The 15,742-nt window shown below is 53.3% G+C and overlaps 1 protein-coding gene across 3 annotated transcripts in view; it reads left to right on the top strand.

Moving 5' to 3' along the window:
- ABCB8 (ATP binding cassette subfamily B member 8) overlaps positions 1-14,649 on the top strand; it is a 20,116-nt gene extending 5,467 nt beyond the window's left edge. For 2 of the 3 annotated variants that reach the window (XM_003792052.3, XM_023514421.1), the window contains exons 2-16: positions 957-1,269; positions 1,631-1,786; positions 1,863-1,957; positions 2,088-2,193; positions 2,841-3,002; positions 3,114-3,199; positions 3,321-3,418; positions 3,772-3,877; positions 7,286-7,319; positions 7,575-7,711; positions 7,886-7,980; positions 8,142-8,275; positions 9,346-9,493; positions 11,633-11,883; positions 12,582-14,649. In XM_003792052.3, the coding sequence (XP_003792100.1) occupies positions 957-1,269; positions 1,631-1,786; positions 1,863-1,957; positions 2,088-2,193; positions 2,841-3,002; positions 3,114-3,199; positions 3,321-3,418; positions 3,772-3,877; positions 7,286-7,319; positions 7,575-7,711; positions 7,886-7,980; positions 8,142-8,275; positions 9,346-9,493; positions 11,633-11,883; positions 12,582-12,722 (2,062 nt within the window). In that variant the 3' untranslated portion in view covers positions 12,723-14,649. The remainder of the gene's footprint in view (positions 1-956; positions 1,270-1,630; positions 1,787-1,862; positions 1,958-2,087; positions 2,194-2,840; positions 3,003-3,113; positions 3,200-3,320; positions 3,419-3,771; positions 3,878-7,285; positions 7,320-7,574; positions 7,712-7,885; positions 7,981-8,141; positions 8,276-9,345; positions 9,494-11,632; positions 11,884-12,581) is intronic. The other variant, XM_003792053.3, reaches the window with a different exon arrangement.
- Positions 14,650-15,742: the final 1,093 nt, after the last annotated feature.

Here is a 15,742-nt window from a genome sequence, read left to right as displayed (position 1 = left end):
CCGTCATTGTTGTTTGGCGGGTCCGGGCTGGGGATTCGAACCCTCCACCTTAGGTGTACGTGGCTGGCACCTTAGCTGGTTGAGCTATAGGCGCCGAGCCACAAAATGTCTTGAGCAGATCAATCTATATTACTGCTTTTTAGATATGGTAACTAAAGGAAAGAGAAGGTAATCAGTCTATCCAGGATGACATTATTTGAATTTTCATTTTTCTATTTTCCCTCGTCCAGCCAGTGGAGGAGGGTATGGTGCCCTTTCCCTTCATGCATTGTCCCACAGCACTCCAATTCCAGTAGGGGAGGGATGTAATAGGTCAGGAGACCTATGTCCAGCCCTGGCCCAGCCACCTATAGCCTTGAGCACAGCACATAGGCAGAGCAGAATGAGCCTGAATGCTGGAGTCTGACAGCAGTATTCCCCTCTTATCTCAGTTCTATTGCTTGGGGACAAGTGATTTCAACTGTCTCAGCTCCACATGATGTTTTTTATCTGTCAGGTGAGAACAAAGTCATCTTCTTCCCAGGGAGGTGGGGGCTATGTCTGCCTTGGTGTCTGCAGTGACCAGGTGCAGTGCCAGGCATAAAAAGAGCTTGTCTTCTCCTGACCTCTGCACTTTGGTCACTGAGGCCTTCTGGCTTCTCTTTGTCCAGGGAGTGCTATGGACTAGCAGCCATTGCCAACTCGGGAGTCAGTGCCCCTGGAGGCTGAAAGGGGCTTGGACTGGCTGTGTGCAGTCTGATTCCATGGTCAGCCTCCTCATTCTTAGCAGCTTTACTTTGTACATTTATCTTAGAAACTGAAGTTGCTATAAATCAGCCCTAAGAAAGTCAGGGTCAAGGGCCTGAAAGAAGAGGAAATGTTACTGTTCGGAGGGCTTAACCAGAGCCTGATCTGTTTACTGGTCAGTTGGAGGACAGTCAGGGCCTCAAGCCATCGATGCCTTTCTCTCCTTGCAGGTACTCTGATGGTGACCACAGCTCCTTCCTCCTCAGGGCCGTGGCCCAGCTGCGGTCTCAGCTCCGGGCCCACCGCCCTCGAGCCCCCCTGGCTCCCAGCCGGAGCCCCTCTGCCTGGTACTGGGTTGGGGGGGCCTTACTAGGCCCTCTGCTGCTGAGTAAACGTCCTTACCTCTGCCTTGTGGCACTGTGTGAGGCAGAAGAGGCCCCTCCTGCCCGCTCCATACCCAGTATTGCGGAGTCCCGCTTTAACTGGAAGCTCTTCTGGCAGTTTCTGCGCCCCCACCTTCTGGTCCTGGGGGTAGCCATTGTGGTGAGGCTTTCCCCACTCCTCCATACTAGGGACAAGGAAAGACCCAAGAAAGGGTCTGCAGAGGCTGTGAGCCAGCGGTCACAGGGATAGCATTCCTGCCTGACTGTGTCTCAAACCTCCAGGAAGTAGCCCAGGGGGCTGGCATGTGAGGGATGCCAGGACAATTAGTACAAAGTAGCTGGGTTTGAGGGGTGCAGGGGGTGGAAGCCAGCATTTTAACTTTGGAGAGGCACTAGTATGTCCACACGACCAGCTTGGACAGAAACCCGGGCAGCCATGGGAAAGGGAAGGCCAAAGTCCAGGCTAGGGCAGGGAGGACTACCTCCCCCAAATATCTGTCCCCTCTGCCCTCCTGTTCCAGCTGGCCTTGGGTGCAGCTCTGGTGAACGTGCAGATCCCCCTGCTCTTGGGACAGCTGGTAGAGATCGTGGCCAAGTACACAAGGGACCATGTGGGGAGTTTCATGACTGAATCCCGGAATATTAGTACCCACCTGCTCATTCTCTACAGCATCCAGGTACAGCAGAGGGTGGGCTACAGGCCACCCAGGAGATTCCTCAGGGCATCCCTGAGTGTATCTGCCTCTTGTTCAGGGACTGCTGACTTTCGGGTACCTTGTGCTGCTGTCCCACATTGGCGAGCGCATGGCTGTAGACATGCGAAGGGCCCTCTTCAGCTCCCTGCTCCGGTATTGTCAGCCTAAGGGTGCATGGCGGGGGTGACTGATGTGCCCACAGGGGCCCTGGCTTGGGGCTTATCCTAAAGTAATGTCTTCATCTTCCTCCTCCCGCCCTCCTGCCTCCATGTTTCACCACCAGGCAAGACATTGCTTTCTTTGATGCTAAAAAGACCGGGCAGCTGGTGAGCCGATTGACAACTGATGTGCAGGAGTTTAAGTCATCCTTCAAGCTTGTCATCTCCCAGGTCGGTGGCCCCAGTCCCCTCCATACAACCACAGCTCCCCGATGTAGACTCACCAAGCCAGCCCTGCCCTCATGAGAGACCCGTGCCTGGTGAGGGAGCATGGAAGTTCATGGAAGGGAGATACTGAGGCCACATCCAAAGTCAGTGGGCTGCTTTTCCGCTGCCCTGAAACTATCTCCTTTAGAAAGCCTTCCCAAGGACTTAGACAAGAGCCTTTCCTGACAAGAGCAAAATCAGTGGGTCTACCTAGTCCCCAGAGAGCCTGAATATTGCTGTTCCCCCTTCTTCATGCCCACCATCGCAGTGGCTGCTGCATGGTGCTGGACACCAGCCTGTGGCGTCACCAGGTGGTATCCCTGTGCAGTTCTCTTTGCTCAACTTCTGAAACAGGAAGAGAAGCACCCGGGAATGGTCTTGGGGAAGAATGCCATGGCTCATAGGCATTCTCATGGCCCTTCATGCCTGCTGGGTGTACCTTCTCTGGTCAAGAAAGGATTATGTTCTGTGACTGCCACTTGGGCTCCTAGGCATCAGAGCTGGGGCCTTGGCCTTCTGGGTGCAGAGCTCTAGCCGGCTGACCCTTGATAAAGTCCCTTGAGTCATAGTGCTAATGGCCATTAGCCTCCAGCTTTCATTCCCTCTCCCAGGGACTGCGAAGCTGCACCCAAGTGACGGGCTGCCTGGTGTCCCTGTCAATGCTGTCCCCACGCCTCACATTGCTGCTGATGGTGGCCACACCTGCCCTGATGGGAGTTGGTACCCTGATGGGCTCAGGTCTCCGAAAATTGTCTCGCCAGTGTCAAGAGCAGGTACCAGCATTCCTGGCCATCCTCTTCTGCTTTCCCCGTGCTTTCTCTCCTACTGCCTTCCCCATCACACCCTGTTCTAACCTCGCCCCATGTTTCCTGGACTCCTCACAGATTGCCAAGGCAACTGGTGTAGCAGATGAGGCCCTGGGCAACGTCCGGACTGTGCGGGCCTTTGCCATGGAGCAGCGGGAGGAGGAGTGAGTCCTGGGAGGGGCGGGGCATACAGCAGAGCAGAGCCCCCCACATGCACACACACACACACATTCTGCCCCACAGCCCATCCTCTGTCTCAAGAGCGTGGCTGGCCTCTCTTACCAGGCGCTACAGGGCAGAGCTGGAGGGGTGCCGCTACAAGGCAGAGGAGCTAGGCCGGGGCATAGCCTTGTTCCAGGGGCTCTCCAACATTGCCTTTAACTGTGAGTAAGCCGGTTTTGAGGGGAAGCATAAAGACAGATGATGGGGCAGCTCTCCCTCTGCTTGGCTCTCTGTGGACGGTCACTGGGTACTTTAGTTTACTTCATGCCGGGCCGCTATCTCATGTAGGCAAGGGGAGGGTGGCAGGCCTACCTCCCAGCTAAGCCATATGTGGAGTGCTATAAGTTACCCTCAGAGAAGCTGTGGAGGGGTACCTACTCTACTCTCTGGGGTTTGCCTCAGTCTTCCAGTCAGCCTCAGGGCAGGGCCAGGACTCAGGCTCATACCTAAGAGGGGCTCTTTTGCTCCAGCCACATGCTCCCTCACCACCTGTCCCCTCCCACCTCCCATGTAGGCATGGTCCTGGGCACCCTATTTATTGGGGGCTCCCTCGTGGCTGGACAGCAACTCACAGGGGGAGACCTCATGTCCTTCCTGGTGGCCTCCCAGACAGTGCAGAGGTAAGTAGGGCCATCCCCATCCCTATGAAGCCCCCTGTCACCCTCAGAGTCCTGCTGGGCCAGGGGACGGGGTGCCAGCCTGCTGTGGTGAAGGTCTGCTGCACAGCCCCAGGCCTGCCCACCTACTCCAGGGAAGCACAGGGCTGGGGTGAGATTGCCCATCAGGGTTCTTAACAACACCCAGGTATACTCAGGAATGTCATCTTCAGCCTCCCAAAAGACTCAAAAGGATTCTTGACAAACTTTAAAAATTTTCTGTAATTGTGGCAAAATAGACAACCTAAGATTTACCATCTTAATTATTGTTAAATGTGCAGCTCAGTGGCACAGGCACACTCACATCATGTGCGAACATCACCACCCTCCATCTCCAGATCTCTCTTCATCTTGCAGACCTGAAACTGTCCCCATTTTTCACTAACTCCCCTTCAATCTCCAGCACCCATCATTTCCTTCACTATGAATTTGACAATGCTAGGGACCTCCCATAAGTGGAATTATGCAATATTTGTCCTTTTGTGACTGCATTTTATCATGTGGCGCTCTGCCCTCGAGGTTCCTCCGTGTTGCAGCATGCATCAGAATCCCCTCCCTGCTAAGGCCAAATACACTCCACATGTGGACAGACCATCCTTGACAAGCTTTTTCAGAACTGTCTTTCCATCCCCACTGACCACTTTTAGAAATGGGAAGCTGAGCCAGTGTCCCTGCCAGGGCCACCCCTTTAGCCAGTGCTTTTTATGAGTCTGAAACTATCCCCTCAGCTGGGTCCCCACCCCTACAGGGTGACCAGAGCTGAGGGGCTGGCTCTGCTACACATGGCCCAAGGTGGGCCTCTTTTCCCTCCTCTTTCCAGGCTAGACAAAAATCTGTTTTATTGCCAGTTTTCCCCTTTGCTTCCCCCACCCACCGAATATAGAAAAATACATAAAATATGAGTTTATATTATGATACATAATTAAAGAGTAAATCTGCTATAATAAATAAAGAGTGAAGACTTGGGTGGTGCCTGTGCTCAGCGGGTAGGGCGCCACCCCATATACCGAAGGTGGTGTGTTTGAACCTGGCCCCAGCCAGCTAAAACAGCAGTGGCAACTGCAACAAAAAATAGCCTGGTGTTGTGGTGGGTGCCTGTAGTCCCAGCTACTTGGGAGGCTGAGGCAAGAGAATCACTTAAGCCCAAGAGTTGGAGATTGCTGTGAGCTGTGTGACTCTATGGCACTCTACCAAGGTTGACAGAGTGAGACTCTGTCTCAAAAAAAAAAAAAAAAGAGTGAAGACTTGTTGCCACCAACCATGTCAGGAAAATAGAGCACTATCCCCAGTGCCCCCATGTCCCTCCCCCATGAGTTCTTCTGCTCTCCCTCCCAAGGCCACCACTCCTGTCTTGATGACACGTGTCTGTGCCCTGCTTCCTAACACACCGCCGCGTGTGCGTCAGCTATTCCTTACGGATTTCTCCACCACCAGGCTTACTGCTCGAGTAGACTAAGGATAACGGAGAGATAGCTAGCAGGACAGACTCCCAGTTCTTAGCCCCAAATCCAGCATCTCCAGGTGCAGACACCATCGGCCCCATTTCTGTTCCACACTCTCTAATCTGAGTACTTTTAGACCTTCTCTGGTCCTGGGCAGCCCCAACTCTACCCCAGCCCAGGAGCTGCTCCCAGGTGGCGGTAGGACTAAGATATACACCTTGCAGTAGCAATGGGACACCAGATCCCTTCTGTTGCCTGCCCCTCCATGCTGACTCAGATAAGCAGTGCCATCACCTTAGTCCTGATGACCCATAGGAAACCCACCCTTAGCCCTCCCTGGGGCAATGGCAGGATATCTCCCTGTGGGGAGGCAGCTGCTCTGGCCAGTCCTGGCCCCTCCCCTGAGGACTCACTTCCCCTTCTTAGCCAGCTAATAGAATTATACTACAGATGCCAGGGAGCCAGGCCATACTGTCTCCCGCGTCAGTGGCTGCTCCTGTAGCCATATTCCTTAAGCCCATCCTTTTGGGAGCCCCTCTAGCCCTGCTCATGTAAAAATTCTTCACCACCCACCATGGAGGATTTGGGTCTTATTGTATTAAAGAAGCTGGTATGTTTCCTCCTGGATCCTGCCACTGAAGCCGGGGTATACGCATCAGTACTGGGGTCCTACAGGGAGGAGACCAAGTGAAGAAGGGAAGATGCCCAGACAGACCACTGTCCAGGCCAAGTGGCCTCACAATCTAGTCATGGCCCTACCTGGCCTCCCTGAGAGCAGGGTTCTTGCCCCTGGATGAGTCACGCATGTGTAGGACTTCATTTTCAGCCCAGTCACTTTCCCAGGCTCCAATGGCTTCCAGCTCTCGTGGAGAGTGTCCCCTTCTCCCCAGCTATGGCTTGCGGGATTGGCCTCTTGCTCACTGCCTGCCTACTCCTTTTGCAAATGCTGGTGGTGCTGAGCCTCCTGGAACCATTTCCTTGTGGGTTTCCAGACTGGAAGAAGTGAATCCTGAAGCTGAACCATTGCTCGGGAGTCAGGCTTTCCTCTTCTGAAAGAGAGGACCCAGCACACACAGTGGCAGACACACTGTCACGGGTTGGCCAGGCCAGTCAGGGGGTCAATGACTAAGAAGCAGTTGACTCATCTTCCTCCCCAGCCCCAAGGTAACCAACAGCCCCATCCCAGTCCTGCTGTGACAAAGGAGGCTGCATACTGTCTACATCAGTGGTTCTCAACCTTCCTAATGTTATGATGTATCTTCATTGTTACAAAGGGGTCGCGACCCACAGGTTGAGAACCACTGGTCTAGATGGTTAAACACCCCCATCTCATACACAGGCCGTGCAGGCTGAGCCCACAGTAGAAGTTGTTCAAAGGAATTCTGTCTGGGGGCTCCCCACTGTTCTTTGTGGCTCAGTAGTGCCTTTCATTTTCTTCTTTCTCTGAAAGGATTTGACTTGAGTTTTTAGTGTCAGGGCTAATCTCCTATCATAGGCCATATAACCTTGATCTTTGTTGACAGCAGCATCTCCAACACTACGGCAAAGCAGGGAGGTCATAGGGTTAATTAGGGTCCCTTCCTTGTGGAATGACTGCACCCTGCACACTGTGAGCCAGTTTCACTTGCAGGTTGCAGGCCAGAGCAGCATGGAGGCCCTGTGCCTCCCTTCCACGTCTGTCTCCTCTTGGAACACTGTCCCTGAGTCCCATAGGCTAACAGCTCTCATCCTTGTCTGGCCAGGGAGGGAGCTAGGGTTCAGTGGTTTGGTGTCACTGGATTCCAGGCCTCCCACAGTCCCTTATCAGGAGCCGTCTCTACCCTGGGCCACAGGCTGCTGGTTTCCTTGCCAACCCCACCATGGCTTCCTTCCCCTTCTCTTGGCTCTTCTCATCCCCACCTATTACAGCCCTCTCTCCTTCTTCTCCCAGGTCCATGGCTAATCTGTCTGTCCTGTTTGGTCAGGTGAGTAGCAGGTGGGAACCTGGGATATGGACACTCAGATCTGAACCTGAGTCCCATTATTGGCCGGTGTCATCTGTATGGTGCTGCAGGAAGTGGGTATCAGTGGGGATAAGAGGGAAAGAAGGACCTGAGCCCAGACCCACAGCCCCCTCTGCTGCTGCATGGTGATCGGGAGATGCCATGGTTATTCCCAGGGGCTCCTGTCCCTACAAGCCCCACTACTGCCTCTTTGTAAACTTTGGATTTCCCCCATAGGTGGTGCGAGGGCTCAGCGCAGGCGCCCGGGTCTTCGAGTACATGGCCTTGAGCCCCTGCATCCCCCTGTCTGGGGGCTGCTGCATCCCCAGGGAGCATCTGCGAGGCTCTGTCACATTTCAGAATGTCTGCTTCAGGTAAGCAGGGTGAATGAAAATAGGGCAAGCCCCTCTGGGCCAAGGGCTGGGGGAGCCAGGCGGGGAGGTCTGGCTTAAAGCCTCTAAACAAGTGCCTCACCAGTGTATGGTGAAACTTTAGGAAGGACTAGGGCAACGGGCCAGGAGCCTAGTCTGATGGCTGTCTCCTCCCAGTTACCCCTGCCGCCCTGGCTTCGAGGTGCTCAGAGACTTCACCCTGACGCTGCCCCCTGGCAAAGTCGTGGCCCTTGTGGGCCAATCTGGGGGAGGTAAGGGGAGCCCCCACTATCTGACCACCCTCTCCCTACCCTCTGACTCTTCTTCTGGCATCCATGAGCCCTGGCCTTCCTGTGGGGGGTGGTTTCCCTCCACTGCCACCAGGGACTCGGTTTGCCGGGATCTCTCCAGAAGCCCTTGCCTCCCTCCCCAGGAAAGACCACTGTGGCTTCCCTGCTGGAGCGCTTCTATGACCCCACTGCGGGAGTGGTGACACTGGATGGGCGGGACCTGCGTACCCTTGACCCCTCCTGGCTCCGTGGCCACGTCATTGGCTTCATCAGCCAGGTGCGGGGCCCCTGATGCTGCCGTCAGACCCCATCCCTTGTCCTCCCCTGCTCCTCTGAGCCCTCAGGGGCCTTTTTCTCCTCCCTACTCTTGTTATCTGCCCACTCCCAGGAAGCCCCTAGCCTTCATCACATGTCCCAAGCTGTCATCTGGGTCTTGAGGTGTCCTTGTCTTGGGGGCACCTGCATCTCTGCCCTTGTCTCCCAGGACAGGAACACTTTGGTCCCTATTTAAAGCAGTCTGTGGGCTCAGTGCCTCTAGCACAGTGGTGACAGTGCCAGCCACATACACCAAGGCTGGCAGGTTCAAATCCAGCCTGGGGCTGCTAAACAATGACAATTGCAACAAAAAATAGCTGGGTGTTGTGGTGGGCACCTGTAGTCCCAGCTACTTGGGAGGCTGAGGGAAGAGAATTGCTTACACCCAAGAGTTAGAGGTTGCTGTGAGCTATGATAACATCACACTTTACCGAGGGCAATATAGCGAGACTCTATCGTGATAAAAAATAAATAAATAAAGCAGTCTGTGCAGGTGGGGAATGTTAGGATCCCTGGGATTCTCTTTACAGCCCATAGTTTCCTGGTCTAGGAAGCCCACAGTGGGGTTGCTGGGACTGCGGGAAGCCACCATCCACCCCTAGTTGAGGACCTACAGCCCAGCCTAGACCACTGAGACTCCAATCACTTTCCCTCTGCTTCAAGTGGCACTGCCCAGCGATGGTCCTCTCTTCGCCATCGTGGGCCCATGAATAAAGAGGGAACACTTTATTCATGGCTTTATTCCAGCTGCCCATGAGCAGGGGAAAGCCAGAGTGTAAACCCCACCTCTCTTCCTCCCTCTACTGTGCTGGCTAGCCTTGCTCTCCCAGTCGCCTTCCTTCCCCCACCCTCCCAGTGAGGGTTTCTGGGCCATTGTAAGTCCTCACTTAACCTGACTCTGAACTTATGATTCTCTAAGGGATCCTAATCTGGTCCTGCTAAGGTAGACTCTCCTGATGCTCATGGGAGCCCCTCACAGCTCTAGGCAGAGTCAGAATGTTTCTGTGGATCATCCCTATGCCTCCCCTCTAGGAGCCAGTCCTGTTTGGAACGACCATCATGGAGAACATCCGTTTTGGGAAACCAGAAGCCTCTGATGAAGAGGTATATGCAGCTGCACAGGAAGCCAATGCCCATGAGTTTATCACCAACTTTCCTGAGGGCTATAACACCATCGTTGGTGAGTTCCAGGACAGGAATCCTTCAGGGCACCATAAGGCTGAGAGATGGGATGTCACACACAGGTGAAAGCTTTATCGGGATTAGGGGAAAGAGACAGTCAATACATTAGGGCTGACCAGAACTGTAGCCAAGAGAGATGGGGAGTCCGGGTTCATGGAGTTTGGGTACAACATACCAAGCAGGCTACAACAACAAAAAGGGCTCCCGAGGCTCGGCACCCGTAGCACAGTGGTTATGGCACTGGCCACGTGCACCAAGGCTGGTGGGTTCGAACCCAGCCCAGGCCAGCTAAACAATGACAACTGCAACAAAAGAATAGCTGGGCATTGTGGCGGGTGCCTATAGTCCCAGCTACTTGGGAGGTTGAAACAAAAGAATCACTTGAGCCCAAGAGTTTGAGGTTGCTGTGAGCTGTGACGCCATGGTACTCTACCAAGGGCAACATAGGGAGATTCTGTCTCAACAACAAAGAAAGGGCTCTAGAGGAGTTAAGAGACTATGACAGGGTTTGGCAGGATCACTAGAGGACAGGAATTTGAGACCAGACTGAGCAAGATAGCAAGGACCTGTCTCTAAAAAAAAATAAAACTTTTAGGCCAGATATGGTGGTTCACACCTGTAATCCCAGCACTCTGGGAGGCTGAGGCAGGTGAATTGCTTGAGCTTAGGAGTTCAAGAACAACCTGAGCAAGAGCAAGACCCCGACTCTACTAAAAATAGAAACTTAGCCAGGTGTGGTGATGGGCACCTATAGTCCCAGCTACTTGGAAGGCTGAAGCAAGAGGATTACTTGAGCCCAGTTGAGGTTGCTATGAGTTATGAAGCCACAGCACTCTACTCAGGGTATCAGAATGGACTCTATCTCAAAAAAAAAAAAAAATTCAGATTAGCTGGACATGTTAATGCACACCTGTAGTCCTACCTGAGGCTGAGGCAGGAGGATCATTTGAGCCCAGCAGTTCAAAGCTGCAGTGAGCTATGATGGTGCCACTGCACTCTAGCCCCAGAGAAAGAGTGAGACCCTGTCTCAAAAAATAAAAAATGAATATGACAGGACCCTGGCCGTGGACACCATGATTTGTGATGTTTGGAATCTTCACAGAACTTTACAGGGGCCACCACTTCTTGAGACCAAAGAGAAGAAATGGTGGGGGGGGGGTTAACTCCTTGTAACTCTTCGGGTCCATTTACTTCCCATCCTATTCTTCTGTGACATCTCTCATTACAATAGGGTGACTGAGTTAACAGTCTCTCCTGGAGCTTGGGAACTCGGTATTCCTATTGCAGCTTTGCATGTTTACCTCAGGAGTCATTTCTTCTTAACCTTTGGGGCTATGATTATCATCCAGTGTCTTGGCACTATTGCAGAATGTTCCAGCATCTCTCTGGATGCAAAACTATCTGGGGTTCTCAACTCTGCTTGGTCTGACTGAGCTCCAGCCTTCTGAGTATGGCACTGCTATCTGCAGCCCATCCTCTGTGTTCTGGGTGTTGATGGGCTGCACTGATACTGCTCATGCTCCACACCATCCTGGGGGCTGGGAGCTCCCCCCTATCTCTCTGGGGTGGTACTTTCCTATACCTCTCGTACCTCTCATCCTAGCACACTCACACTTGCCTGGGGTTTGTCAGGGTTGACTGTCTGCTGACCTGGGATGCTGCATTGCCTTGATGTTCTTCTTGGGTCCCAGGCTGCCACTTCTCCTGTCCTGTGTGGGCTTTGGATCCCACTGCCCACCCCACAGTTACCACACCCCAGGAGTCCATGTTGTGTTGAGGGGTATCCTCACAGCAGCAGAGAGCTAGAGGCTAGGGAGGCAGCCAAAGCTGCAGGCACAGGGCAGGGAGTGGCTCATCCTAGCTCTGAGGTACTGCCATGGCTGGGGAGGGACACGCACCTGTGGAGGGCACTGAGCCTTGCTGTGTTATTTTGTGTGAGTGGTATATACCTGGCTGCATAGAGATATGGGATTGGGAAGCTGATGGGTGTCACAGAGGGGCAGGGCAGAAGTGCACAGTGCCAAGAGGGGGCACTTAAAGGAGCTGGATAGGACTTCAGGAAGGACCTAGTGCCTTTTTGTGGCACTGTATCACAAGTGTACAGCAGAGGCCCTTGCCCTGTGCCCTCCCCCTGCAGGTGAGCGAGGTACCACCCTGTCTGGGGGCCAGAAGCAGCGCCTGGCCATTGCCCGTGCTCTCATCAAGCAGCCCACAGTGCTGATCCTAGATGAGGCCACAAGTGCACTGGATGCCGAATCTGAACGTGTTGTGCAGGAGGCCCTGGACCGGGCCAGTGCAGGCCGTACAGTATTGGTCATTGCCCACCGGCTCAGCACTGTCCGTGCAGCCCACTGCATCGTTGTCATGGCCAACGGCTGTGTCTGGGAGGTTAGTCTGGGCCTGGGGGACAGGGTTGGGTTAGGGATGGTCTCAGCCACAGTCAGTGGGATGGTGGCTCAGCTGAGTTGTGCGAGAGTCTGGCCTTGAGACAGTTTTCTGGAAGCAGCATCCCACATGGATTCAGGAGTTCCTGCTCCTAGACAAGGCCTGGATGCTCAGGGCCTCAATTTTTTCTTTTGTCCCCTGGGATAGTATAATACACTATTGGCTTCCAGGATCAAAAGGAAAAGTACTCAGAAAAGTGTGTGGTGCTGGGTGGAGTGGGGCCTGGGCAGGTCTGGCTGCCCAGGGGCTGAGGTGCAGAGGAAGCAGCACAAGGCACCCCGATTGGGGACTGGTCAGGAGCAGTCCCTTAGCTCTATGGGGGCTCACAGCCCCAAGCCACTGAGGGGCTTTCATGGGGCATCAGGTCCTGAGTTAGAGCCTTGAACTCTATAAAGGGGACAGGAAGGATCACATTCTTCCAGAATTCAGCTAAGCAGTAAATGCTATGAACTGATACAACTGTGCCAATGACAGTTCCTTTCAGATTGAACTTTGACTTCAGAGCATCCCCAGAAGGGACACTGGCTTAAGTAACTGTGAGCCCAATGGCTGATAAAGAAGTGCAACCCTTCTAGGGCTCTGAAGTCCATACTAGGTTGGAGAAACCATTTGTCCATTTGTCCTTCCCTCCTACCCTCCAGGCTGGGACACATGACGAGCTCTTGAAGAAAGGTGGACTATATGCAGAGCTTATCCGGAGACAGGCCCTGGATGGACCACTGGCAGAGGCCACACCTCCCAAGAAGCTGGAAGGCCTCAGGGAGCACCAGCACAAGTCCTGAGGCATCCTCTGAGATCTCTGCGGAACATCAGTGCCACAGCCAGGCTCAGCTGAGGACAGCTCACTAGGGACTGAGCCCCTAGGAGGGCCAGAGTGCTGTGTGATGGCCGCCATTGCTCTCTTGCTCACAATAAACCCTGGGCTGGAAATCTGGGAGCCCTTCTACCTGCTCCCTGGTCCTGCCTCCCTCCTACCAGGGTCACCAGGTTGCATGTGGGCAGAGGCCAAGTTCCCAGTGCCCCTGCACTCTGCTCTCCCTCTGCCCAGACCAACCAGGCCCTTCTCAGAATCCTGCTGCTGAAGCTCCTGCTCTATCCAGCAGCCTCAAGTTGTCCAAGCCACAGCTCCAGGGAATTTTATTAAATCAGCACCTGAAGTCCAGACCTAGGTTCTTCCCACCCTTGCTAGGATCTCACTGCCCTAGACTGGAGACTGCCTCCCACACTCCCTGCTTCCCACTGCCCTCTTGGGGCCTGAGAGAAGGGACGTATGCCTTGGCCCACTCTAGAGCCCACACTCCCCATTCTCTAAACAACCTCCCTTCTTGCTCCATTTACATAGTCCTAATTTCTAGATTTCATCTCCACACCCCATTCCCAAGGGGACACATGCCTAATAGTGCCCAGCCCTTAGATTAGGGTAGGAGGGGCACCTCACCTGCCCAGCTGTCTGCTGCTGGCCTGCTGAGATTGTGCACTGGCCTCCCCTCTCAGTCCCTGAGAGCACCGAGCTCTGAAGGAGACAAGTGCACACCCAAAATTCTCAGCTGCAGGGCCACAGTACTGACAAGTACAAAACCAGCAGGGAGCGCCCAGCACAGTGCTGCTGCCAGACCAGCCTCCCCAGAGTGCTCGGGAAGGTGCACCTTGAAAGGGAGGTGCAGACAGCCAGAATGACATGTGCATGTAGTCCCAAAGCTGTGAACCAGGAAGGGCTGACCTCCAGTCAGCTTCTAAGGGGCCTAGAAAGACATGCAAAGAGGGCCTTGTACTGAACTGCCACCCTAGGACTGAGGAGCAGCCAAAACCTCATATTCTTGTGCTGCTGCAGGTGCATCAACCCTCTGTACCCACTCCAGGGCTGGTGGCCTCACCTTGGCACTGTTGTCACTTTCCATTCTGCTGTCCAGTCTGTGGACCTTCACAGAGCCCTGCTCTCTAGGGGAGGGGAGTTGGCCCGTGCTGTACCTTCACTGCCAGCCAACCATTTTGGATTTATCTGGCAGGAAAGAAGGGCAGTGTCATCTTTCAGAGTGGGGGCACAGGAAAGACAGAGCAGACTGCTGCTTTAGGGAGGCCAGGCTGGAGGAGGTAGCAGCAGCTCAGGTGTGTGTGCAGGAGCCGGGGTGGGGCTCTTAGCCTCTGTGAGCACGGTTTGGGACCAGATGCTACTTCTGGCACAAGCTACCCCAGAACTATACCTGCCCCTTTAGATACCCTGCTTCCTGATCAAAGGTTGCTTTTCTAGGCAGGAGCTGGCTTCAGGTTGCTTTGCCACTAAACGCCTCCCTAGCATGGTCCAGGGTGGGCCCCCCCATGCCTGGCAAGTCCACATTGCCCTCCACCACCCAGGTTGTTTGCCTACCCTCTCCCTTGTAGGACCTCACTGCTTATCCACCATCTGAGGACTGCCCAAGATACCTTCTGACACCAGATTCTGGGTGTTTGCTTACATCTTCACAGTGGCTTCTTGGAGTCCAGCCTTCCAACCCCCCACCTACTAGGGAAGTGGTGAAGCCTCATGACTGGTCAAGCTTGAAGAGCCATGCTGTCTGCACTTGCTGTGACAGCACTTGGTGTGTGACCTCACCTCAGGCTCAGGCTCTACTGGTCTATAGAGATCACGTGCCTGGCTGTGCTTGATCTTGAAAGCCTGGTTTTGTTTTGTTTTATTTTTTAATTAAATCATAGCTGTGTACATTAATGCAATTGGGTACAATGTGCTGGTTTTATATACCGTTTGAAATATTTTCATCAAACTGGTTAACATATTCTTCACCACATTTTCTTAGTTATTGTGTTAAGACATTTATATTCTACACTTCATGTTAAATTTTTTGTTTGTTTTCTTTTAGAGACAGAGTCTCACTTTGTCGCCCTCAGTAGAGTGCTGTGGTGTCACAGCTTACAGCAACCTCTAGCTCTTGGGCTTAGGTGATTCTCTTGCCTCAGCCTCCTGAATAGCTAGAACTAGAGGTGCCTGGCAAAACACCTGCGATTTTTTTGTTGCAGTTGTTTAGCTGGCCCAGGCTGGATTTGAACCCACCATCCTCAGTGTATGTGGCTGGTGCCATAACCACTGTGCTATGGGCACTGAGCCAAAAGCCTGTTTTAAGAGTTTTTTTTTTTTTTTTTTTTGAGACGAAGCCTCAAGCTATCCCCCTGGGTAGAGTGCCATGGCATCATGCTCACAGCAACCTCCAACTCCTGGGCTCAAGCGAGTCTCCTGCCTCAGGCTCCCAAGTAGCTGGGACTACAGGCGCCCGCCACAACGCCTAGCCATTTTTTGGTTGCAGCCATCATTGTTGTTTGGCAGGCCTGGGCTGGGGATTCGAACCCGCCACCTTAGGTGTATGTGGCTGGCGCCTTAGCTGCTTGAGCCACAGGCGCCGAGCCTGTTTTAAGAGTTTAAAAGGATAATCTGCTGTTGAAATCCCAATACTGTAGCTTTGGAAAGTTGTCACATCTATACTATAAACCATGTTATTCAATCAGCCCTTCCAAATTATTTATTAACTCAGCACTTCTCTGCCACTGAGTCTATAGTGGGGAATGAGGATAGGCCCTACCCAGCAAAGCTTGTGGTCCCTTCAGGGGGGCAGGCAGTCATAGTGTGGTGTGTTCCCATTTGGTTGGTGGAACCATTTTTTTACCACTCAGGTCCAAAGCTCACCAAAATGAACTTGGCAGCCTCAAGTACTTTTTGGAGGAAGATGGAGTAGAAATAAATTTCAATAAATAAATTAATGGAGGTGAGCCTGCTTTTTTTCAGGCATAGAAGGAAGTGTTGCCCAATTCCCAA

The sequence above is a fragment of the Otolemur garnettii genome, unplaced genomic scaffold, assembly GCF_000181295.1.
Source record: "Otolemur garnettii isolate 467f Iridium unplaced genomic scaffold, OtoGar3 scaffold00053, whole genome shotgun sequence".
Taxonomy (NCBI): Eukaryota; Metazoa; Chordata; class Mammalia; order Primates; family Galagidae; genus Otolemur; species Otolemur garnettii.
The sequence above is the reverse complement of the archived record's forward strand: the minus strand, read 5'-3'. Positions and strand labels throughout refer to the sequence as shown.